The sequence below is a fragment of the Neophocaena asiaeorientalis genome, unplaced genomic scaffold (assembly GCF_003031525.2).
Source record: "Neophocaena asiaeorientalis asiaeorientalis breed wild unplaced genomic scaffold, Neophocaena_asiaeorientalis_V1.1 scaffold196, whole genome shotgun sequence".
NCBI lineage: Eukaryota > Metazoa > Chordata > Mammalia > Artiodactyla > Phocoenidae > Neophocaena > Neophocaena asiaeorientalis.
Window position 1 is genome coordinate 1808876 of NW_020173929.1, and position 26088 is coordinate 1834963.

General features: G+C 36.7%; 1 protein-coding gene across 3 annotated transcripts in view; it reads left to right on the forward strand.

Annotated features, from left to right (window-relative positions):
* Nucleotides 1-26088, forward strand: part of HIPK3 (homeodomain interacting protein kinase 3) — a 94138-nt gene that overhangs the window by 45920 nt on the left and 22130 nt on the right. For all 3 annotated transcript variants that reach the window (XM_024752623.1, XM_024752625.1, XM_024752624.1), the window contains exon 3: nt 21974-22097. In XM_024752623.1, coding sequence (XP_024608391.1) covers nt 21974-22097 — 124 coding nt within the window. The remainder of the gene's footprint in view (nt 1-21973; nt 22098-26088) is intronic.

A 26088-nucleotide genomic window follows, 5' to 3' on the forward strand; every position in this document is an offset into this window, starting at 1 on the left:
GAATATCCTTCTCTGTTCTTCCTAAGAAAATTGTATTCATCCTTCAAGGCTTAACTTAGATGTTACCTCCTGGATGGTCTTTTCCTGAACTACCCTGTAGTCATTCCTTCTGAGCTATATTTAGCATAGTAGGGTATTTATATGTGGAATAGGCACTCACTGAGCCTCAATTAGGAAATACTTACTCTTATTGTGAATTACTGGAACATAGACTCAAAATTTTAAAGTTGGAAGAGACTTTTGATATCTTCTTATACAATCCCCTACCCATACATGCATAACTTTTAATAGTATCCTAACACATTTATTTGTCCAACCTCACCCTGAACTCTTTTCAGTAATCACAGGAGACTTCCCTTTTAAAACTAGGTCCTGCTTATACCCATGGGTACTTAAGGTGTGTGGGAGTATTTCATATAGTGGGATAAATATAATAGATCTTTTTGTGATGTCACTTTTTTGTGGTCTTAAATTTTAAGAAATAAATACTTTTTTTGGGTAATTATAGGTATATTATAGAAACAGATACAGAAGTTCATAGACCTCTTTTAGATGTCTAGACTGTTCTGAGGCCATGAGTTTATTCTTCTCTATGTAGTCTTTTAAGTTTATATCGAGGGAAATTTTTTTTGGGAATTACATGAAGTAGGTCTCTTTGTTTTCAGGCATCTTTCATTGTTAAAAAAATTTCCCCTTTGGTAACTAGAATTCTAACGTAGCCTCACCCCCAGTTACATAAAGTAACTGATTCTGCTAACCATAAGAAACTTGGTTAACAAGTGGATTAGATACATGTATTTTATCTGAGGAACATAAATACATCTCAGTTTAAAATCCTGAACTAAGGCTTCCCTGGTGGTGCAGTGGTTAAGATTCCATCTGCCAATGCATGGGACATGGGTTTGAGCCCTGGTCTGGGAAGATCCAACATGCCACAGAGCAACTAAGCCCGTACGCCATGACTACTGAGCCTGTGTACCACAACTACTGAAGCCCGTGCACCTAGAGCCTGTGCTCCACAACAAGAGAAGCCACTACAGTGAGAAGCCTGCGCACTGCAGCGGAGAGTAGCCCCCACTCGCCACAACTAGAGAAAGCCTGTGTGCAGCAAGGGAGACCCAACATAGCCAGAAATAAATAAGTAAATAAATTTATTAAAAAAAAAAAAAGAGAATCCACTTGCCAGTGCAGGGGACACGGGTTCGAGCCCTGGTCCGGGAAGATCCCACACGCTGCAGAGCAACTGGGCCCGTGCGCCACAACTACTGAGCCTGCGCTCTAGAGCCTGTGAGCCACAACTCCTGAACCTGCATGCCACAACTACTGAACTACTGAAGCCCACGCACCTAGAGCCTGTGCTCTGCAACAAGAGAAGCCACCGCAATGAGAAGCCCGTGCACTGCAACAAAGAGTAGCCCCTGCTCGCCACAACTAGAGAAAGCCCCTGTGTAGCAACGAAGACCCAATTTAGAACAAAGTGTATTAGTATCTTGCTTAGAGGACTGTCCTTGGGCTGTCTGTGCCAAGGGACTATAGTTTCGATAAGGTTTAAGTACCTAAGGTTAAGTACCTAACTAAACTACTTTAAGAGAGAAAAGAGAATACAACTACTTTGACTTGTACTAAATTCTGTCCATTTGGAAACAGCTTTGGAATTAGTCTAGATATTCTAAGTATTAAATCCTGTAAAGGTTATTTAAGACCCCCTTCAGTTCTATGTGCCTAGGCACTTGTAACTTCTAATTTCATTTCTTCCCAATTTTCTTCTTACTTCCCTTCATCCTTCCTGAAATGAAAAATAATATGGCATTTCCCATATAATCATTTCCTGTATTTTGAAGAGTCCATACTTTATTCTCCCTAATAAACTCTTCTAAGATAATCCCTTACTTAATTCTTTTATATAATGACAAGTCAGTGCTTATGATTTCACAAATGATTTCAGTAATAACGAAAAAGAACCAATGTGAAAAATATCATAGGATTTGGGTAGAACTAGCAGACTGGGAATTCTGAATTTTAATCCTAATTCTAGTACTGATTTACTTAGTATATGTGACTTGTGAGGAGGCTACTTAACTTTATATATTTGCCCATTAATGGTTTAAAGCTGTATTATGATCCTCTTGCTATATAGGTGTGATGTTAAGTTATAAGACAACAGTACGTAAATGCTAAGTAATACTAGTATGGCATAGGACAAAATCATTTTTTAAAAGCTTGGTCACAAAGTGAGTTTGTTAATTCTGTTGATTTTAGATGTAAAATACGTAATAAATGTAATGCCATATGAATGGCTAATCAGTAATTTTATGTCAGATTGGAATGACTGTATTCTAGAATTGAATATAGTAGTTATATAGAAATAGAAATAACTAACAGTATAACAGGTTAAAAAGAAAACTTTCATGATGGTTTTTAAAATTAAGTTGAATAAAAGCCTTTAATTTCTAAGGTTATCAGTTTTTTCCCTTGTGCTATATATAGCTTTGTTTCAAAGGTGTATATAGTGTCATGAATGTACTGTAATAGAATGTAATGATGTCATGGATTAGATGTCGGTCCTGACCCCACACACCTCAGAATGCATGTGCCTGTTTGTTTCTGAGTCTTCAGCATTTTCCCATGAATGGAATTCAGCACCCTGGATGTTATTAACAGAATGCCTGCTGCCACGGAAGAGTGCCAGTTCAGTGGCCAGTGAATAATTTAGTCATCAGTTGGTGTGGCAAGATTGTATTACTTAGGAGAGAATTTAATATGTGCTAAACTTTGACATTAAAAAGAACAAATGTGTGTGTGTGTGTGTGTGTGTGTGTGTTTGATAGAACAGTGAATTACAAAAAGTTTTGAATATATTTATCTAAAACCAGTGTACTAATTAAAATTTATTTGATTTAATGTTTTTAGAATTATAATAGTTATGGATGCTCACTGTCAGAAAAAAATTCAATAATACAGAAGGCTAAGAAGCAAAACAGAAACAGTTTTCCCCTTTATTGTGACTCTGCTTTATAATTTTTATAATATGTTTTATTCTTTAAACAGTTCGCTATGATGTACATTTCATTTGTTTTCTGGTAATGCTACTGGGAACCTTCTGGAAGTCCTTGGACACATGAAGGTACATTTCCACAACATTTCTAGAAGGAGGATTGTTGGGTCAAAGGATATGTACGTTGTGCTGCTGGGCACTGCCGATTTCCTTTCAGAAATGTTGTACCATTCCAGGGCACAGTCTTACCAATAACGTGTGAACGTGTCCTTTTCCTCACATTCTTGTCATCACCAAGGGTATTTGTTTTTTCAAATTGATGGCTGTAAATAGGCAAAAAGCAAAATCATTTAAATTTTATCTTCACTCTTCACTACATTTTAAAAAGTTTTACATCTGTCTTCTCTGTCATACGTTGAACTGGTAGATACTCTTTTATGTGGGGAATGAGAATGTAAAAGTAAACAGAGTTCATATAAAAGCAGCATTTATTGACTGCTGAGTACCAGCCACTGTGCCAGAAACTTTTCATAATTACCCTTTACCCTTACAGCAACCATGATAAGTGGTAGTACTGTCTTTTTTTGACAAATGGGGAATTTGAGATTCAGCTACGTTAAGCAACTTGCCCAGTGGTACACAGCTAATTGCAGAGCTGTGATTTGAGCTCAGTTCAGTCTATCCATTTTACCATGCTCCTTCTTCAGAGATTTCCCCTCATCTTCCTGAAACTCCTCTGCTGAAGGACACCGATGACTGGTTTGTTAATCACCAAATTTGGTAGATTTTTTTTTTTTGAAGTCCACATCTGGCTGGACCTCTGTCTTTCACTGCTGTTAGTGCTTTATTTTATTGAAATGTTCTGTACTGGTTTCCTAAACACTATACCCTTAGATCCTTCTTTCACTTCTCTGACAAACTTTCTTGTTCTTTTTTTCACCTCTTAAATGAGTACATTCTTCAGGGTTCAGTTTCGGCCCCTTTCTCATTCAATGTAGTTCCCTCTTGGAGATCTTACTGTCTCCCATGACTTCAGTTTGTTTGCTTAATATGGTAAATTTTCAAATACCTTCTTGTAGCCCTGCTCTCCCTTTGAACACCTAGTTTGTTGCCAGTTATCTCCTTGGGCAGTCTCTGGATGTTACTAACTCATGTTCAAATGATTCATCTTTCTCCCAAAGTTTTCTCATCCTCCCATATTACATATCAAAATTATTAAAGGAATCATTTCCTTTGTTATTTAGTGTTGGCTGTTTCTGTGCTATATATCTAATCATTGTATGACCAGATCCTATTGATTTTACCTCTGAAATATCCTCATATGTAAATTTGCCATGCTCTTCTCACCGCCTTGTTCTGGTCTGGCCTTCTGTACTAGATTAGTAATTGATTTTTTAACCTATAGTGTCTGCCTCTTACTCTTCTTATCCTGCATTGTTAGAGGTATGTTATGGATTGGTTTGAGAGATCACAGATGTGTGCACACACAGATATATTAGAAGACTTTTTTTTTTTTTTAACTACTTTGCTCTTTTCTACCCCTTCAGTTCTGATCAGTAAATGTCACAAACTAATGACCTTTTGGAAACCTAATTGTGGTGGCATCAAGATTATAGCATGCCTTTGTCCTTGAAATAGTTGTATACAATTGGAAAAGGCTGATAAAGTAATCAAAAGGGATTAGAATACTTAAAAATGTGTGGGTAAAATGTTGTACTTAGGAAGCATTTGGTAACTTTCAATAGTTTTTATCATATACCGCCTGATAACACGAACCCTGTGTATCTGTTATGTCAGGAGTCTCTCTGTGGTAAGGAGCTGTTTCATATTGTAGCAAAATGCTCCCTGGCATTATAAAACAAACGTGGATTTTTCCCTTTCCTTCCTGTAAGGCTAAGTTAATCATCAACAGTTCCTAAAGATAAAAATATTTGTATTAAGGATGTTGGATGTACAAGGAAATAGTTAGAGGTGGAAACAGCTACATAAACATTTAGTCCAACTTACTTTATAGAAGAGACTAGTGAAATGCAATATACCTAAGTGAGATTTGGCATATCAACATTTATAAATAACTCTTTTACATGTATGTAATAGGGGTGTATTTATAGATTTTGAGTAGTAACAAAGTAATAATAAATTATTCTTTGAATCTAAGGATATAGCTTCTCTGTAAGTGGGAAAACATAATGGAAGAAACTGACAATCAGTGACTGCAAAAGTCATCTGGAAACAGGATATCATTTTCAAACAAAATACTTTTAGAAGTATTTAGAAGGAATAAACTCATTGAATAAACTCATTTGAGTAATATGATGGTAAAGCTACATAACATGACAGAAATGTATTTGAATCTTTTAAAGATTTTATTTACTCTGAATTGCTTTTCATTAATATATAAGTCCTTCAGAGAGACTAATATGTCATTGAATTAGTGACAAGATTCTAAACACGACATAATATTTTGGATATGATGATATTCCTTTTTTTAGGGCTTATAAGAAAACTTTATCCTTTTTAGTGGTTCATATGAGACATTAAATACAAACTGTTCAAAGAAGGATAGAATTTAAGTAAAAAAACAAATGAAACATACTTATGTCTGGTGCTAAATAATGCCACGTTATTTATTCACAGGTTCATAATTTCAGCTCTGCCACTTATTGTGTCCCTTAAAGCAAGTTGTTTAACCTTTCTGAACCTCAGTTTACTCATATGTAAAATAATATTAGCTACTTCAAAGGTTCTTATGAAGGTTAAACTCCATAATGCATGTAAAACAATACAGTCCTGGGACATTTTATAAGTAGAAGCTACTTTAAAAAAAGAAGTGGTATGGTTTAAAGGAAATTAATAATGGTAGCAAGATGATAAGGAGTCTCCCATAATTATTATCTGGTGGCCTACATTAGGTATATATTCTGCTTTATTCTTTGAAGTAGAAACTGTGAAATCTTAGAAAAAGTAGTTAAAAAAAAAGAAAAAGTAATTGAATTTGTGTTAATATTGGTTAATACAGACATTTCGGGAGGAGGGGTGAACTTATGCTGACGTATAAGATACAGTACACAAATTTTAAGTTTACAGCTTAATAAATTACCAGTGTGAACTGACCCATATAGCCACTACCCAAGTCAAGTTTATTGACTGTTTGGCTGTTCTAGTTGGTGAAGTTTCTTTTGCCTAATTTTCTTTTTTTTATAAATTTATTTGTTTATTTACTTTTGGCTGTGTTGGGTCGTCGTTGCTGCGCACAGTCTTTTCTCTAGTTGTGGCGAGCGGGGGCTACTCTTCGTTGCAGTGTGCGGGCTTCTCATTGCGGTGGCTTCTCTTGTTGCAGAGCACATGCTCTAGGTGTGTGGGCTTCAGTAGTTGTGGCACGTGGGCTCAGTAGTTGTAGCTTGTGGGTTCTAGAGCGCAGGCTTAGTAGTTGTAGCACACGGGCTTAGTTGCTCCGCAGCATGTGGGATCTTCCTGGACCAGGGCTGGAACCCATGTCTCCTGCATTGGCAGGCGGATTCTTAACCACTGTGCCACCAGGGAAGCCCTTGCCTAATTTTCTATTTGCTTGGCTTTCTTATTGTTCATTTGTGGTTTGTAAAGTATATATTCTCTATATGAAACTTTTAGGAGAAAAATAACTTCTTCCATTCTGTGGTTTGCTTTTCACTCTCTTAAGGCTGCCTTGGGTGAGTATGTGGACTCTTTTAATACATAATAATCTTATTTTAAAATAGTTTTATTTCTCAAAAATTTCCTTTATAATTAACACCGTTTGTGTCCTATTTAAGGGATCTTCATGTATTCTAAGTTCACTAAGATTTTTTTCTGCTTGTTTTCTTTTAAAACTTTTATTGTTTTACTTTTCACATTTAGCTCTGCCGTTTTGGGGGGGTTGAGTTTTGTGTATAGTATGAGCTAGGGATTAATGTACGTTTTTCTCCACATGGATATCCCTTACCTGAGCACCGCTTATTATTCCACTACATGGAAGGGACAATTTTGTCACAAACCAGGTGACCTTATATGTGTGGATCTGTTTTTGGATTCTTTGTTCTGTTCTATTCATTTGTCTATTCTTATACCAGTATCACAGTGTCATTACCATGATCCATAGTATGAGTCCTTTTGCTTATTCTTCAAAGGATTGTTTCTGGATTGGATTGGATTTGGATTGGATTGGATCTGGATTGGATTTCTAGATGAATTCTAGAATGTGTCAGTTCTACAAAAAATACTTTTATTTTTGAAGTGTATATATATATATATACATATATATTTTTACCCCTGGGAATGCTTGGGGAGTTATTTTCCTTCAGCACTTTAAAAGATGTTATAGTCTGATGTCCATTATTTCTATAGAAAATTGGCTGCTTTGATGATGGTATGTTCTTCTTTCCCTTCTGGGTACATTTAAGGTTTTTTCTTTGGTTTAAGCAGTTGACTATGGTGTGTGTGTATGTGTTTGTGTGAGTGAAATTCTGCTTGGCCTTATTTAAATCCCCTCCCTCCCCCGTATTTTACTGTGAAACTTTTCAAACTTAGAAATAATTTGAAAGGATATACAGTGAACATGCATATACTCACCACCTGGATTCTACAATTAAGATTTTGCTATATTGGCTTTATCACAGATATCCCTCTATCCATTTGTCATTCCATCTTTATGTCATGAGGCAATTCAAAGTAAGTTACAGACATCAGCACACTGTACCATTAAGCACTTAGGCATGCCTCTCATAAAATAGCTCAGTATTTATTTATGATTCTTTGTTTGGAAGTACATGCTATATACAGTAAAATGCACAAATCTTAAGCACTATTCCAGTGAGTTTTCACAAATGCATACACCTGTGTAACCCAAATTCCTATCGAGATATAGAACATTACCATCACCCTAGAAAGTTCCCTCGTATCTGTCCCTCCATCTCGGCCCTTTCATTCGTATCTACTGATCTAAGTTTTTTCATGACAAATTAGTTTTTCTGTTCTAGAACTTCATGTCAGTGGAACATACCTTTTGTCTAAGATTTATATCTCTCAACATGAGGATTTTGTGATTTATTGGTATTTTTGCTTGTTTCAGTAGATCATTTCTTCTTACTGATGAGTAATTTTTCTGGCACAAGATTTCCAGGCCTACCTTATACTTTTCCCCACTCAGTTCTGGAATCAGCCATTTCTCCAAGGGGTCTTAGTTCCTTTTAGTATGGGAATGGTATTTAAGAAATCAAGAATTTGTTTTTTTAACAAGCAGATTCCAGGTCTTTTTGCCGAAACTTTCTATCATTTCATTCATTCTCTTGAACTTTTTTTTAATCATTATTTTAAAGTCCCTGTTATTATTTCAATAACTAGGTAACTGTGAGGCTGCCTCTATTGATTTTTCCTCCTTTTGTTTCTGTGCATTTGATTATAGTTCCTGTTGCCTGTTATCTTTTTGTTTGTTTGCTTGTTTGTTTCTTTAGCACTGGACCTTGGGTATTAAGTGCTAGATAGCGTCACTCCTGTGGTATTCCTGCTGAATAGATAACCTGAACCTTCTCGTGAGGAAACATTAACTAAACACAAATTGAGGGAAATTCTACAAAATAACTGGTTTGTATTCTTCAAAAATGACAGTATCATGAGAACCATCAAAATGCTGAGGAGCGCATTCAGTATTTTCTCCTTATATTGTTGTCTACTCAGAAATTATGAGGAAGTTTCACTGTAATTGAGTAAAATTTGCTTTTGGCATTTATTTTGATGATTAAGTTAGGATTCTATGGATGCTGAATTGATATAAAAGGAGAGGATAGGTATCATATCCGAGAGTATCTTTCGCCTTTAAGGCATTGCATTCTTGTCTAAAATGGAAAATTGGCTGATTTGAGAATAAAATGTAATTGAGTATGCAACCATGTGAAGAATAAATTTTATTTTGGGGGAAAAAAATGTTGTGGAGCTCTTCCAGATAAGGGGAACTAAAGAGACATGGGTCTGGGAGTTACTTATTTTTAAGGATTGTTTATTGTAAAAGAAGGCATTATTGAGACAATTGGCAAAATCTGAATAGTAGTATCACATTAATATTGATTTCCTGGTTTTGACAAATACGCTATGTAACTATGTAAGAGGCTCCCCTTGTTTTTAGGAAGTAAACACTGAATGAAGTATTTCAGGGTAAAGGGATACAGCGTCTGCATCTTAACTGTCAAATGATTCATAAAAATCATATTTGTTTGTGTATATAAAAGAGGATAATACAAATGTGGTAAAATGTTAACATTTGGGAAATCTGGTTAAGGGTGTATAAGAATTCTTAGTTTAGTTTTGTAACTTTTCTATAAATCTACAAGTATGTCAACATAAAATGTTATAAGGAGGGGCTTCCCTGGTGGCACAGTGGTTGAGAGTCCGCCTGCTGATGCAGGGGACACAGGTTCGTGCCCCGGTCCGGGAAGATCCCACATGCTGCGGAGCAGCTGGGCCCGTGAGCCATGGCCGCTGAGCCTGCGCATCCGGAGCCTGTGCTCCGCAACGGGAGAGGCCACAGCAGTGAGAGGCCCGCGTACCACAAAAAAAAAAAAAGAAAAAATGTTATAAGGAACAAAGTATGAGAAAAATAGTTATATATTTGCTTAGTTAAGTGAAATTTAAGAATTTCACCTTTAAGAAATGGCATGCTCTAGAATGCCACCAGGTTGTGTAAGAGATCACTCACTTGGTGAGTGATCTAATCTTCTATCTGTTTGTTAATGCATAGGTATGTGGTCTTATGATTAAATAATGCATTTGCAATAGTTCATAAAATAAAATGATCTATCTAAATGGTGTTGAGGAGCTTGGATTTTCACTGAGACTATGTAGGTTTGTTTATAAGCCCTCCCACTTGCTGAGAGAACATGGAAAGTTACTTCTGTGCTTTAGTTTCCTCATGGCTACAGTGGGATAATACAGTACCCACCTCAGGATTTTGTTAGAGTTTAATGAGATAATGAATATAAAACACTTAGCACAGAATCTGATTCCTCATTAGAACTCAATAAACATTTCTGTTATTTTCAATAATTTTGCAGAATTGAGTCATTTATTGCAATTAAATAATTTTTTGTCTGATTTAGTTTAAACACACTGTATAGATTATGAACTTCTGTTGGCATCTACTGATGATACATTATGGTTTTAAATATATCTCATAGTCAAATAAATTTGAGAAATCCTGTATTTTTTTTTTTTTTTTTTTGGACCTGTATTGTTTTGTACTTCCCTCCTAATCACCTGTAGAATAAAGATTACAGCATTTATCTTACTACCTCATAGAACAAAATATTTGAAAGGGTTGTAAAATACAAATGCAATGTAAAATATTAAAAATATAGTCCATTTATATGATCTGTGATAGACATTGACTTTTCTACATCCAGTAGCATATAAACCAATATATAAAAAACAGACACTTTCAACCTCAGTTGCTGACATGTTTTTCCTTTATTGTCCACAGATACTTTTCATATTCCCCTACCAAGCTTCTCTCTCTTGATATGTTAATAACAATTTCCTCAGTTTTCTCTTCCATAAGATGGAATTTTGAGATCTTGCAACTGTTCTTGGTAGATAAAACATAAAATAAATAGGGCTTTCTGTAAATAAAATAAATTTCTGACTCCTACCTTTACAAAATATTAGCTATTGATCACTCATAGATGTGCAAATTATTGATATATACATCTTTTTGGACGTTGGGCTCTAAGCGATACATTTAGCATACTGGTAATGACCATTAAATCTTTGCTATCACCTATCCTCTACCTCTCAGGCTTTACATTTAATAGATTTTGAAGATATTTATTATTACTGCAGTTCTTTGTACTTGGCGCTTTGATCTGGAGGCGCTTTGATCTGGATCGTTGTGCAGCATACTTAAAAGATTAAGTGGCCTTGCAATTACGATATTTTTAATTGTGGTATTTTTAGCCTATGGCTCAAGCTACATTTGAATGAGTGTCTATTCTAAGAGCCTGTACTTTGATTACATTTGAACACGTTATTGAATAGTTGCAGTTACAGTCATAAAAGCAATCTGTGAGAATATCCAGTATTCTGTAGCGTTGTTATTGCCTACAGCAACAAGTTTCTTATCATGGTAAACACTCGTGACTTCAAAAAGAAAATATTTCTAGAAGTGATTGATTGGCTCTTTTGAAATTTATTTGCCTTTCTGAGAGTGTTGAATTGCTTTTTTAAAAAGCACCATTCTGCAGGATATTTAAACAAGTGCTGATTAAGCTGGAAGTAAACTCCCTAGTATATTTTAACAGTCATCCTTCTTTAAAGTTCCAGTTGTACAAATGTTCTTTCATATTTTCATAGATTTTAGTTGCATTATGATTTGGAAGATTCTTGGAGGTATTCCAGTTCCCCTGTTGTACTTAGAGGAGTCTCCCTCGTGATAGCCCCTGCAGACAGTGTAGAGCCTCTCAGGAATACTTCCAGTATTCCTTCCCTCCCAGCATCAGAGATTCTCAGTAGGCAATTGTTCCTGGTAATAAAAGGAAATTAAAAAATTGAGTTAACACTGATTATGTAGTTTAATAGTAATGGTATTAGAAGAAAACACGAAATTCCTATAAAATTTAGGTGACTGAAAAATTTTAAACATTAGTCTTTTATTGTATTGTATAAGATGCTTGTTTTAGTAACAAATATTATGGAAATGTATACTTCTCTCTCCTTTCCAGGTTGATTCCTCAGAGATAATTGCTGATAAAACTTGGGTGTGTATCCTTTGCTAGATTTGCTGTGCTTGTATAAACACATGTTTATTAGGGCCTGCATTTTATAACCACTTTAGGTCTTTGCTGTCTTTTGCTAAGTAAAGGGCTTTGCCTTGTAAGAATTTATTGAGTGCCTGACGTTATATTTATTAGTAATCACACCTACTGGATGGTCACATCCACTATTGAACTTATTTCCTAATTGCTTTTGTAAAAGGTTGTTGTAGTCATCTTTTGGAACACAGTATCTGCCAAAATAAGAGCCATATTTTAACTGAGAAGTATCCAGCAGATGTCTGTGTATTTAACATGGAAGATTATTTATGGTTAAGATGAGTAAATGCTTAAAGATCAGGAAAAGGACTTAGTAAAATGTCAACTATAGTTCTTTTAACATAAGTGTATATCTCACATTTCCCGGTTAGTCTAAAAATCAAAGGTGATATGTTGAAAGAGAAAAGAACACATTAATGATAAGTATAACATCTCAGTGGGAGGACTTCTAGTAAGATAAAAGTCTGATAGTTTTAGTAATCCTAGGAATTATTTATTTTAACACGTAGTAGTTAAAGCATTGATCCTGAAGCCATAAAACCTGGCTTTAAATCCCAGCTGCTCATCACACTAGCTGTATGACCCTTAGGCAAGTTGCTTATCCTTGTGTCTGTTTCTTTATCTATTAAAAGGATTGGTATGAATATCAAATGGGTTAATATTTATAAAGTGCTTAGAGCATTGCCTGGTTCATAGTGCTGGGTAACTGCTTGTTGTTACTGCTGTTATTATATTTATTTTAAAGGATTTATACAGAATGAAAAATAGGTTTAAAAAATGGCAGTGAAATATTTTTTTCATTTGATTGTCCTAGAGAGCTAAAGACCAGTTGACCTCAAAAAAGGCATAGAACTATTAGGTCAGTTAGTATTTTCTTATTCTGTGGAAAATAAAACTAGAACATAACTTTAATTGAATTGTTAAAAAATACCTTCGGTGTCAGTTTCTAGGTTTTCTGTTAGTTTGGCTTTCTGTGTTTCTTTCAGTTACACGATTTTATAATTGAGATGGTATGGTGTAGAGAAAGGCTTTTGGAATAAGGCATTTGAAATCTCATTTCCATCCCTCTCTGGCTAACTTTGGGTAGTGTATTAGTTATCTGTTGTTGTGTGACAACTCCAAAACTTAGTTGCTTCAAAAACGATTTATTATTTCTCATGATTTTGTGGACTGACTGTACTCAATTGAGGGGTTCTACTGTTTACGTGGAACATTTTGTTTACCAGCATTTTTGATCTCGGAACAGAACAACAGTGCTGAAATCTGTTTTTAGAACATTTTATTTAAATGAGCTGATGTGTTAAAAGTTATTTCTGTGATGCCTGGCCATTGTTAAAACTCAGGAAATGGTGTTGATTTTTATTTAATAGTCAAGACAATTCAACTGTCCCAAATGTAAAGTGGCTAGCATGTAAAAAAGGTCTTGGTTGATACTTGTTTGGCTTATGTGTTTGAGTTAACAAAGCTATTCACAGCAGAACGCTAACAGCTTCCACTGGTTGATCAATTCAGTGAACAAATTAATGAGTGAATGCCTACTATATGCCAGACAGTGTTCTCAGTGCTGGGAATATAGCATTGAAAGAATTAAAGCTCTTTCCCTCACGGGTTTTATATTTAATGGGGGAGGGGAAAACAGATAATAAGCAAACATATATATCAGTTGGTGGCAAGTGCTATAGAGAACACTAAAGCAGGATAAAGGAGGAGAGGTAAGTATATGTGCTGGTGGGGGCTTACCCTTCTGTTTAAGGTGGTCAGGGAATGCCTTTCTAATTAAGATGTTTGGGCAGAAACACAAAGTAAGAGTGAGGGGATCAAGTCCTGCTGTTCCCTCTGCCTGGAACCTTCTTCTAGATAAATGTAAAGGTTTTGAGGCGGCAACTATGGTTAGAGACAGTAAGGAGGCCAGTGTAGGTGGATGAGAGCAAACAAATGGGATGATGGTGGGAAATACTAGATACGCCTGCGGGCTGAATCACGTATGACCTTGGAGGCCATTGTGAGGAATCTGACTTTACTGTGAGATGGGAAGAAGCTCTTGGGAGGTTTTGAGCAGAAGAGTGATGCGGTCTGACTTGTGTACTAAATGGATCACTCTGGTTGCTAAGTTGAGAGTAGATGGTAGAGGACGGGGCAGAAGCAAGAACAGTTGGGGAGCGTGCAACGAGAGATGCTGGTGGCTTGGAATGGGGTTGTAGCAGTAAAGGTAAAGCAAAATGGTCAAATTCTGGATCTATTTTGCAGATAAAGTCAATGGGATTTGCCGATAAATGTGTGGGAAGTGAGAGAAAGAGGAGAGTCAAATTTGATTCTCACACAAATTATGGGCCTGAGAAACTAGGAGGATAGAGTTGTCATTCCTGAGATGGGGAAGGCTGGAGGAGGAGTGGGTTGGAGGGAATTATGAACATGTTTTGAACATGTTCGGTTTGAGATATCTAGTTGACACTCAGTAAGAGATGTTGAGTAGACAGTTGGATACGTAAGTCTGGAGTTGGGGAGAGAGGTCTGGGTTGGAGATACACATTTGGGTTTTAAGAATAGAGGTGGTATTTAAAACTGTGATTGGATGAGATCACCTAAGGGAAGTGAATGTAGTTAGAGAAGATAGGCATCCAAAGACTGAGCCTTGGGGCACCCCAGAATTTAAAGGTTGTGGAAATGCGATGGAACTGGAAAGGAATCTGAGAAGGGACTGCAGGTGAGGTAAAGAGGAGAGTAGAGTGGTGCCCTGGCAGTCAGTTGCATACTGTTTAAAGCAGGAGAACACAATCAACTGTGTCAAATGCTGCAAGTCAAATAAATCAAGGATGTGGCAATGCAGTGGCTGATGGTGACTTTGACAAGAGCTATTTTGGTGGAATGATGGGGTAATGAAAGCCTGATTAGAGTGAGTTCAAGAAAGGGGCAGAATTGGAGGCAGCTTTTCTTAACAGTGCTTTCAAGAAGGACTGGTGTAAGGGGGAATAGAGAAATGGGTGATGGCTGAAGGAGAGTATATAAACAAGAAAGTGTTCTCTTTTTCTTTTTTTTTCAAAATGGGAGATATGGGATAGTTATATATATATGTAGAGAGAAGGAGGGAGAGGGAGAGAGAGGTTGGTGATGAGAAAGAGTGGGAAATTGGTCGAGTGATGTACTTCAGTAAGTGAGCATGGGTGCCTTAGATAGAAGCACTGACAGATGCAAGTGGGCTAGTAGATGTGGTGGTGAGAATGTGGAAGTTTCTTTCAAATCCCCCCCTGCCCCCAGTAAAGTTGGATGCAAGGACAAGAGTCAGGAGTGAGGATGAGGGAGGAGGTGATGGTTTGAGAAGAGAGGAGGTGTGAATTAGGACAGTGGGAGTATGAATAAATTAAGAGAATGTATATACTGTTTTACATTTTACATAGATTCTTTTACTTAGTCCTTTGGATAATTTTCAGAGCATGCTACATCAGTAAAACCCCATTTTAAAAATGAAAATACTGGGCCTTCCCCGGTGGTGCAGTGGTTGAGAGTCCACCTGCCGATGCAGGGGACGCAGGTTCGTGCCCCAGTCCGGGAAGATCCCATATGCCGCGGAGCGGCTGGGCCTGTGAGCCATGGGCGCTGAGCCTGCGCGTCCAGAGCCTGTGCTCCGCAACGGGAGAGGCCACAGCAGTGAGAGGCCCGCGTAATGCAAAAAAAAAAAAAAGAAAATACTAAGGCTCAGGTAAATTACTTGCTATTAGAGCGATTGGTCTGTTGAGTGTTTAAAATCTAGCTCTATTTAGATGATTTGCATTATTTGAAGTCAGTGCTTCCTTACCAGACTCCCAAGATTTGTCTTCCCAGAACATTCTGCAGAGATTTTTAAGTACCACTATAGCAAAACATTCTTATGAATGTTTTTACCCCAGAATTTACCCATGACCTGTGGTTGACCCCCAAGTGAGAGATCACATGTTGTGCCATTCCATTTGTATGACATGTCCAGAACAGGCAGATCTAAAGAGACAAAAAACAAACAAAAAAAAAGACGAAAAAGAGACAAAAAAAAGAGAGACAGAACTAAAGCGACAAAGTAGATTTGTGGTGGCCTACGAATGGAGGAGTTTGGGAGAAATGGGGAGTGACTGGTAATGGATATAGGGTTCCTTTTGATGGTGATGAAAATGTTCTAAAATGGATTGCGTTAATGGTTGCATAATTCTGTGAATATACTAAAAACCATTGATTGTACCATTTGAATGGGTGAATTGTATGGTATGTGAATTATGTCTTAATAAAACTGTTATTATAAGAATTGCCTTCTGCATCACCTACCTCAAGAGAAGACTGTTCTGATTTTATTATTTTTATCTTTATTGAGTTTACCATTTATTTACCTTTTCCAAGTTTGTGCTGCATTTCTCTGGTATCTTCTTTTTTTTTAAACATCTTTATTGGAGTATAATTGCTTATACACTGTGAAAATCCATGGATAACTTCACAGTATAGTATCATGTCATCTGCAAACAGTGACCCCACACACTGTGAAAATCCATGGATAACTTCACAGTCAGGGCCCTATATCTGCGCTTCCACCTCTAGGGACTCAGTAACCACAGATCCTGCAGTGCCATAGTGCACATCCATGGATAACATCCACCTATGAGTAACACACACACACACACATGCGCGCGTGCGTGCACAGGTTTCAACTTTGTTGTGTTTATTCTCGTGGCCACTCATCCTTGACCTGTGCGTGCATACCTATTTGAATAGTAATGTAACAGGTAACTCCCATCACTTGTGTTCTACTTTTCTACTGACCATTCAGACTTAGTTCCTGAGTGACCCTAGGGTTTGTAATTATGTTTACAACTTCATAAAAATAGAAAGTCCCTCACTGATCAACAGGGAGTGTATGAAAGGAAAATTGACCCATTCTGACTCAGGGCAACATTTCCTGGTTTTGAAAGACACACACCCACTCGGTAGTGCTTACATATGTCCAAGTACTGATCCACTGAAGTGGGGTTGCTTTCTTTCTTGGTACCAAACTTTGCATTCTTAAAATACTTCGCCATCTACCTATTTATGCTATAGATTTGTAGTAATAGACAATTTCCAAACGTTTGAACCTTATCTCAATCGTGGGGCTCACACATTCTTTCTGGTATCTTCTTCTTGTCAAAAGTAGAGAGAAGCATGTAGCTATACACTTGTATGTAGAGGAGTATCATCAAGAGAAGCCTAGATAGCTGTACCTTTCATTTTCACTGAGTGACATTTCTGACAGAATCATCAGAATCTGGCCCTTAGTTTTGTCATTTCAGAAATTATTTGATCAGTGTCCTAGACTTGACCAGACCTGGGTTCTGTCACTAGATTCTCAAGAAACTGAAATGTATCAGCATTATGCTAGTTTATTAACTTTAATGAGAAACGTTAGGCAGACTAAATAATCAAGTTGGCCTAAGCATTCTCTGTATTTGAAAAAATAAGTTAGGAGTCATATTATGATCACTGTTTTCTTGATGGCCATGAAATCATCACATGAGTTCATAGTTTAATGGCATTTGCAGGGATAACCCAGGGCATCTTTCTCTTATAAGAATATAATTGTTCCTAGAACTTGACATATTGAGTTCCTGAACTGAGACATCCCTTTTCCTAACATGACTAGGTTTCTCTGACAGTAATTGAATTTTCAGCTTAAAAAAGTAAATAAAAATGAAATAAAGTAACTCCACTAATAGTTATCTTCTTCTCTGAGTGATGGTATTTCACTATTCTTAATTGAACCATCTACTGCTAACATTCTTTTTGAGTTCTCTAGCAAAAGACCCACAAACCATTCAGAGTTCAGTTTACCCACTTAAAAAAAATTTTTTTTTAGCTTCTCCACTTTACCTGTATGTTATATCAGTGTTTCAAGGTTTTAGAAAAGTAAAAAAAGATTTGGTCTTAATGAATATTGATAAATTTTATTAAAGGCACATGGCAAAAAAAGGAAACATGGCATTTTATATATAGATTGCCTTTGTTACCATATAACCTAAATTTTTGAGTTGGTTTGTGGATTTGACACTTGCCTTCTAATTGTGAGTTATTATTTATAGAGTGGTGAACAACAGGTTTAGTTATACTCTCCGTCCAATGGACATGTTTAATGTGCCTTGCCTGTCTACAAAAGTACAAATGATATCTGTTCCCTGCTATATCCTTAGCACCACCACGTTATAGCTGCTCAGAGGGGAGTTAAGTTAGATGAGAAAAGAAGTAGAAGAATTTCCTTTAGGTGTAGAACAAAAGATTTATTTTAAGAGTGGTCCATAAATTAGAATTTCTGCTGTGGTCATTTATATACAAAAGTATATTTAGCCCAGAGGAATAATTTGAGAGCCAATTAAGATACAACCAGAAAACTAAGCTTTATTCATTACTGACAGATGGATATATTATTCTTTAGTGCATACTTTGATTTTAAAAGTTTATTTTATTGTAAGACTGGCCAGCAGAGCTCTGACAGCTCTGGCAGTTTCATCCAGATTGTAAATGCTTAACGGTATTGCTTTCCTACCTTCTTACATGTGATGATACATATAGAAAATATAATGTTTTATGGCATGCCACGGTAAACTGGAGAGAATTTAGGCACATTTGACTCAGACTTGGTGAAGAAATTTATTACATTTTCTTTATGATATGTAGTATTATAAAATAAAATACAAAAGCTTTTGGGAAGATAGTTGTGGCAGCCTTGGAATTGTGCCATTCGGATCCACTTCAAGAGAACCTCCTGTGAAGAGCAGTTAACTGACAGCCTCCAGCTGTTGTGCCTTTAGGTAATGCATCAGTGCTCAGCAGAGGCCCCTTTGCTGCTGGGCTGCTCTCAGCCAGTGACCAAACACAGTGGGGGTCCTAGAGCTGTGCTGTTCTAGTTTGATGGGGAACTAAGCCTAGCAGATAATTTTTGCCTTGGGGACACCCCATTGACCCTGTCAAGATTTTCTCTTAACAGCACTGCTGTTGGAGGTTCTTTCCACCCAATTCTTCCTTTGCACCTCTTTCACAGGTGTCAGAACTGCTCAAGGTCTGAAGCTCTCTTCACCTATTCCTTCTTCCTGTCCCCTGTGTATCCTTAAGAGACATTTTTCCGAAGAAATTTCTTGCACATCTTATCTGCTTCTCAGAGGACTTAAACTGATGCAATAATACATAATGAATTTGTATAAAACTTGCAGTTAAAATTCTTTCATTTTTTAAAATGAGAAAGTTGAGTTTGCTTACATAAATACAACTTTTGAATGTTAGATTTGTATTTGAAGTGGTTTTATACAATTCCTAGTCAAGAGTTTGAAAAAATCTCTATATTCTTGTCACTGTCACCTAGAAACTTGGCTCATTCATTAAATGGTAACAAATGGCAGAAGGAATTCATCACTCTTTGTCTAGTTGACAGAAACTCTTCTTAATTGTTAACCAGATTTCAAATAATTTTGGTCTCTTTAAGTTGAATATCCTAGATACTATCATTTTGTTAATTTTCTTTCATTACCAAATGCAATGTTGAAGTTTTCTACGGTAGCCAGTTTCAAGACCCATGAATTTTTTATATTAATTATTTCAAAATAATCATAAAGCCCTTATACACAGCTATAGCTCAGTCTTATTAATAAGTCTTCAGGATTCAAAGTAGTACATGATTAAGTATCACTAGTGAATCTCATTTACTCCATACTTTTGAAACAGCCTGCCTTTTGCTTTGAACCTTTTAAAGTACAGATTAGTATATACCCTTTATAAACTCTTGTGTCCATTTCTCTTTCTGCCTAGACTTCTGTTCTTTGAGGCCTAGTTCAAACCCACATTTCACACTGATGCTTTCTTTCCTTTGTGTGAATCAACCTGTGTTGGCATGACTTATCTGAGAAATGTTTACTGAGTGCATATTCTCTGCTATGTTCTGTGTATAAAATAGTGAACAAAAAAGGATAATATCTCTCTATATTGTGAATATATAAGATTGATAATTTAGTGTAACCTATTTTTTTCTCTTTTTACAATACAGTTTAGCATTTGCTTATAGCTGAATATAACTCATGTGTGTACATCTACACACTTGCTGAGTATTTTGTCAAAAGAATGAAGAACTTTTATAACTATGTTTTAAGGTTCTTTTATGCCTCATAATATCTCCCCATGACACTTACTTGTTTTTCACAAGTACTTGTGCATTAAGAGCCTGCTGAATCTTAAGTATTAATTATAGCAGAGGTGTTTAGGAGTAGAGAGTCACTGGACAGATCCCAAATCTATGGTAGAAAACAATTTGTTTATTATCGTTTGAACTTACTCTGATCAGAAGAGCTGTAGGGAGGAGATGGAATAGTTTTCCCATTGAGTCTAGTGCTTTGGTTCTTCACTTTGGCCATGTATTGGAATCACCTGGGGAGCTTTAAAAACTACTGCTGCCTACCTCCCATCCCCAGAGTTTCTGATTTAATTGGTATGGGGTGTGGCCAGGACAAAGGGATTGTAATGTGCAGCCAAGATTGAGAACCACCACATTAGGAGATAGTGACAATCAGCACTCTCAGTTAAAAAAAATGAGCAGAAGGCTTATTTTTTTAAACTGTATAAAATATACACTGAGAGATCCTGGGAACAGTGCCATCCCAATAGTAATGAGGACCCATAGCTCATTGAGGGAGTTCCGACTGGTCAAGTCTGGGAAAATTAGAGCATCAAAATAAGTAATTATAGTAATGGATTATAACCCATTGAATAAAATAGGAATCCATTATACTTACATAGGTAAATACATGAATAAATTGAAATTGGATTATTTGTACAGTCTCAAATTGAAACTCCACAAAATGCTTCATTACAGAGGGGAAAGGAGAAACTTGATAGTGGAGAAATCTAGCAGATACCATGTTAAGTAGTCAGAGTGAATATTATCAGTAGTGGAGCAAATCAAAATTTCGTAACACCTGATAGCATATAATGAGAAAAAAACCCCATCACTTTTTAAACATTTCTCCCAAAGATCTATAACCTTCATCTAATTACAAGAAAACATCAGACAGACCCATACTGAGGGACATTCAACAAATAACTGACCTGTAATATCTTATGCCAGGGTCATAGCAGTCAAGGAAAGACTTGAGGGACTATTCGATATTGGAAAAGACTGAAAGGGATATGACAGCTAAATGCAGTGCACGATTCGGAATTGGATTCTTTTTCATAAAGGACGTTATCAGTGTAATTGGCGAAACTCGCAGTCCGAGGCTTAGATGGTGGAGATGTATCAGTATATGTTTCCTGATTTTGATGATTGTATTGTGATTATGTAGGAGAATATTCTTGTTTGTAGGAAATACGAAGCATGCCATTATTTGGCAAATTACTGTCAAGTGGGTTAGGAAAAAGTATTCATTGTACTGTTCTTATAACTTCTCTGTAAGTTTGAGACTGTGCAGGATAACTATGATTATATGACTTTGTATTTAGAGAACTCTTAGAATGTTAATTTTCTTATGGAAAAGTCATGTGAAGTAGCAACACAATTTATCGGGGAATTGTATCTTTCATGAAATAATTTTCCAGATAATCAAAGTTCTTCACGTGGTAAAATGCTTTTTTAACTGTTTTGATGTATCCTGTACTTTTCTGCCTTTTAAGGCCGAATATATTGAACTTGGTCTTATCTGTTTTGGATAACAAATAGCCCAGTTTTTATTATTATCTTCTGAAGTAATACCCACGTCTAGATCCATGGTTAGCCTTTGGGGTTTTGTTTTGTTTTGTTTGGGTCTTATCTTCTGGTGTCTGGCTTTAAGTTCTGTTGGTGTCATGGTGCATGTATTTTTAATTTGTCAGTTCTCTTTCTAGTGTGTTATTTCTAATCTCCTGTAGTCTCAAAAACAAGATCTATGCTTTTCCTTTTTTTACTGTCATGTTAGTAAAACTTGGATTAAGTATAGATATTTTATCATAGCAATGTTGTACTCATAGCACCCCTTGAAGTTTAATTCAGGATTATGGCTAGGTTTCAACACGTTCTGGAAAATGAAGAATTACTATAAATAGTAGATGATTTCGCTCTCATTTTACAAACTTCTCTTAGAATATCAGATGAATCGGATAATTTTAAAAGAAAACTGCTGATTGATTGATTTTTTTTTTTTTTTTTTTTTAATTTCAGAGCTCCAGAGATTATATTGGGGTTGCCATTTTGTGAAGCCATAGACATGTGGTCACTGGGATGCGTGATTGCAGAATTATTCCTTGGATGGCCTCTCTACCCAGGAGCCTTGGAGTATGACCAGGTAATAGAACTGTCGTGATAACCCAGTAGAATTGGTAGAATGTAAGGAAAAATAATAGACTTACAGGAATGCATTTTCCCAGGTATATAATACAATACATGTGAGACTCCTTTTAGAATAAATTGGCAAAACCTTGGATCTGACAGAATTTAAATTCAGGACTCAAAACAGAACTTGATTTTTAAAGTGTTTTCATAAACAAGGGTATAATCCACAGGCCTGAAAACCTTTTGGGAGAATTTTTTTGGTACCATTTTTATATTATAGATATATAAAGGGCTGGACTGTGTCCATTTAAATAATAGTGCTTTGCTTGGGTGACAGACATCACTTGGGTGATGACAGCTGAAATGTCAGCCTCTCCCAAGGAATAAAAGTCATCATAGCTACTGGTCTCGAACCAACAACCTTTACTGGTCTTAAGTACCTCAGTCACCCTAACCCTCTTTAGTATTTTTAGCTGTTTTTGGTGGTGCTAAAAGTCTAGCTTAACATTATTGAAATGACTCTCAATAAAATCCAGCAAATCACCTCACTACACACTTTTCATGGTAGTTTTCAGGTGTGTTCATTATTCTCTCTAAGCTACTAGACAGTGTTGTTTGCTATTGGTTTTTAATATCAAGATTCTTTTTTGGGTAATTGTTATCTTCTTCACTATTATTTGAAAGTTTCATAGCATCTCCCTTATTAGAGATATATATATATACTCAACTCATATTTTAGTAGAAAATGTTAGAATTAACAGTGGTTACATATATTTTGTCTGGCTTATATTTTTATTTAAATGTTATACTGTTTAACTTTCAAACATGAAAAAAAATAGAAAACAGAACATTTTAAAGCACACATAACTTGTAGCAAAATGCCTGATTTCTAAGATTTAGCTTTCTGTATAAAAGGGGATACGAGAGGTAGTTAATTTAGTGACTTAAATGTTGCTGAGACGACCCTAAAAGTCATTTAATATTAATTATTAAATTAGATGTTATCGTTAACTTTAATCTTATCCTCTTCCAATGACTTTCTACCCATAAAATTTCTCTTTTAGGCCAGGTGTTTTTTTAATATTCTCTACTTTCCCCCTCCATGTTGAGCATGCCTCTTAAAATACCATTTCTATAAAAATTTCCATACATTCTAGCTTCCTTCATCTTTTTACCCAATCATTAACTTTGATGCAGGTGCCAAACTGTTACTAGTTTTGAAAGAGTTAGTGATCTAGTTGGAGAGTCCCATAATCCCTTAGCTGCTGAAGTACTGAGGTACCTGTCAAATTGTAGAAATATACCTTTGGCTTTGTGGACCACAATTTATGACATGCATAGTACTCTGGAGCAGGACACCATCTAGTGGCAATATAAAGGTCAGTTTGCTGTTGTACTCTGGATTTGGACTTTACAGTTCTAGTGTTGGACAACTAACGTTGATACTGAAAAGGACCCTACAGATTATCTAGTTACTACCCCTTCACATTTTATAAAGGAGAAAACTGAGGCCCGGAAAAATGAAATGACTTGTCAAAAGTTACAATGGTAATTTAACACAAAGTCCTGACCAAAGCTCAGTTTTTCTAAAATCTGTAATAGATTTCTTTTTTTTTTTTTAAACTGGGAGGTGTTATCTGATCCAGATTCACAATATTTTCAGAATGTATATTACTTTAATTCCAAATGGGTACAGTAATTGAAAAAAGTTAATAGCATACAGCATCAATGGCCACACAGTTATCAATTCAGTGTTTTAAAAGGTATTTTCCAAAATATATGAATACAAGCAAATAGGAGTGATGTGTTTTTTGGTTCCAATCTTGGACTTCATACTCATTTTCAAATATGGTGCTTGCTGTAGAGGTTTTGATAAATGTCTGTTTTCAAGATAAGGGCTATCCCTTTATTCCTAATTTTAAGTTTTTTTTTTTAAGGAATTTTGCCCTTTTTAAAACAAATTTATTTATTTATTCATTCATTCATTTATGGCTGTGTTGGCTCTTCGTTTCTGTGCGAGGGCTTTCTCTAGTCGCAGCAAGCGGGGGCCACTCTTCATCGCGGTGCGCGGGCCTCTCACTATCGCGGCCTCTCCCGCTGCGGAGCACAGGCTCCAGACGCGCAGGCTCAGTAATTGTGGCTCAAGGGGCTAGTTGCTCCGCGGCATGTGGGATCCCCCCAGACCAGGGCTTGAACCCATGTCCCCTGCATTGGCAGGCAGACCCCCCAACCACTGCCCCGCCAGGGAAGCCCTAAGTTGTTTTTTTTTTAAATCCTAAATTGGTTTGGACTCTGAAATGCTTTTGTGCATCTATTAAAATATTCATGAGTGGGGTTTTTTGGGGTTGTTTTTTACTTTAGTCTATTTATGTGGTTGAATTTCATAAAATTTCCTCAACTCCCTGGATTATGATCATTTAATTGGGATGTAAAAGGGCACGCCTCTGTCTGTTATCTGTTTCCTATTCTGGGCATCAGCTGCCATGATATACTTGGATACCCAATTGGGGTGTTGTTGCTATTTTATTTTTTTAACTTATTTTTTGCCTTACAGTGACAGTATGGTTGGCAATAGTAGTTACATTACTAATTAATACTTATCGAGCTCTTTTGGGTGCCAGGAACTGTCAACACTTTAACTCATTTAATGTTCACAACAACCCTATGAAGTTTTATAGATGAGAAAGTTGAGGTGTGGGGAAGTTTAATAAGCTTGCCCAATAGTCTTAACACGGGCAGTCTGAATCTAGAAGCTATGCTATTAGCAGTAGACCACCTCTACACTACTTCATGGATAATGATACTTTCAAGACAGTAAGAGTCCAGCTGAACCCTGCTCTAGTCTGCCCTAGCTCCCTGGCACTGACCCTCTTCCAGACTCCACCTCTACCCTACCACTGTCAATCTGCTATTGCTCGAAGAGGGTTTTCACAGTCTTACGTATATTAGTTATTCAGATTCATCAACCTCCATTTGTATTCTGTCTCCAGATTTGAGTTCTAGGGAAGGAACCAGCAGCCTATGCTAGTTTATCGTTTTGTCCCGTGATAACTTTTTTTAAAAATAAATTTTTATTTATTTTTGACTGCGTTGGGTCTTTGTTGCTGAGTGCGGGTTTTCTCTAGTTGCAGTGAGCGGGGTCTACTCTTTGTTGCGGTGCGCAGGCCTCTCATTGCAGTGGCTTCTCTTGTTGCGGAGCACGGGCTGTAGGCGCGCGGGCTTCAGTAGTTGTGGTTCGCGGGCTCTAGAGCACAGGCTCAGTAGTTGAGGCAAATGGGCTTAGTTTTTCCACGGCATGTGGGATCTTCCCGGACTGGAGCTCGAACTGTGCCATCAGGGAAGCCCCCGTGATAACATTTTGTACAAATATTTATCTCTCAGAATATATGTTGTACAAGATATTCTTCTTCCGTTTTGCTTTTGTTAATAACATTGCTTTTAACAACAGGAGTGTTTGTATATTACAAATATATCAGCATTATTTATAAAGAGTGGAAGCCCAGCCAATTAATTTGGAAATTCAGTTCAACACAAGCACAGAAATTCTATAGTTTATATCTCTAGCAACAGCTTCAAAATATTATAAATCTAAAATTGATAGAACCAAAAAAAGAGACAAAGCCACAATCATAATTAGAGATTTAAAGCACATTTCTTTCAGTAATTGATAGAGAAAGTAGATAGAAAAATATCAGCAAGAATATAGAGGATTTGAACACATGATTAACCAAGTTGACCTAGTGATACAGGCATAGAGCACTACACCCAATACTACACGCAAAACTGCAGGATACATACTTTTTTTTTTTGGTACGCGGGCCTCTCACCGCTGTGGCCTCTCCTGCTGCGGAGCACAGGCTCTGGACACGCAGGCTCAGCGGCCATGGCTCACGGGCCCAGCCGCTCCGCGGCACGTGGGATCCTCCTGGACCGGGGCACGAACCCATGTCCCCTGCATCGGCAGGCGGACTCTCAACCACTGCGCCACCAGGGAAGCCCAGGAT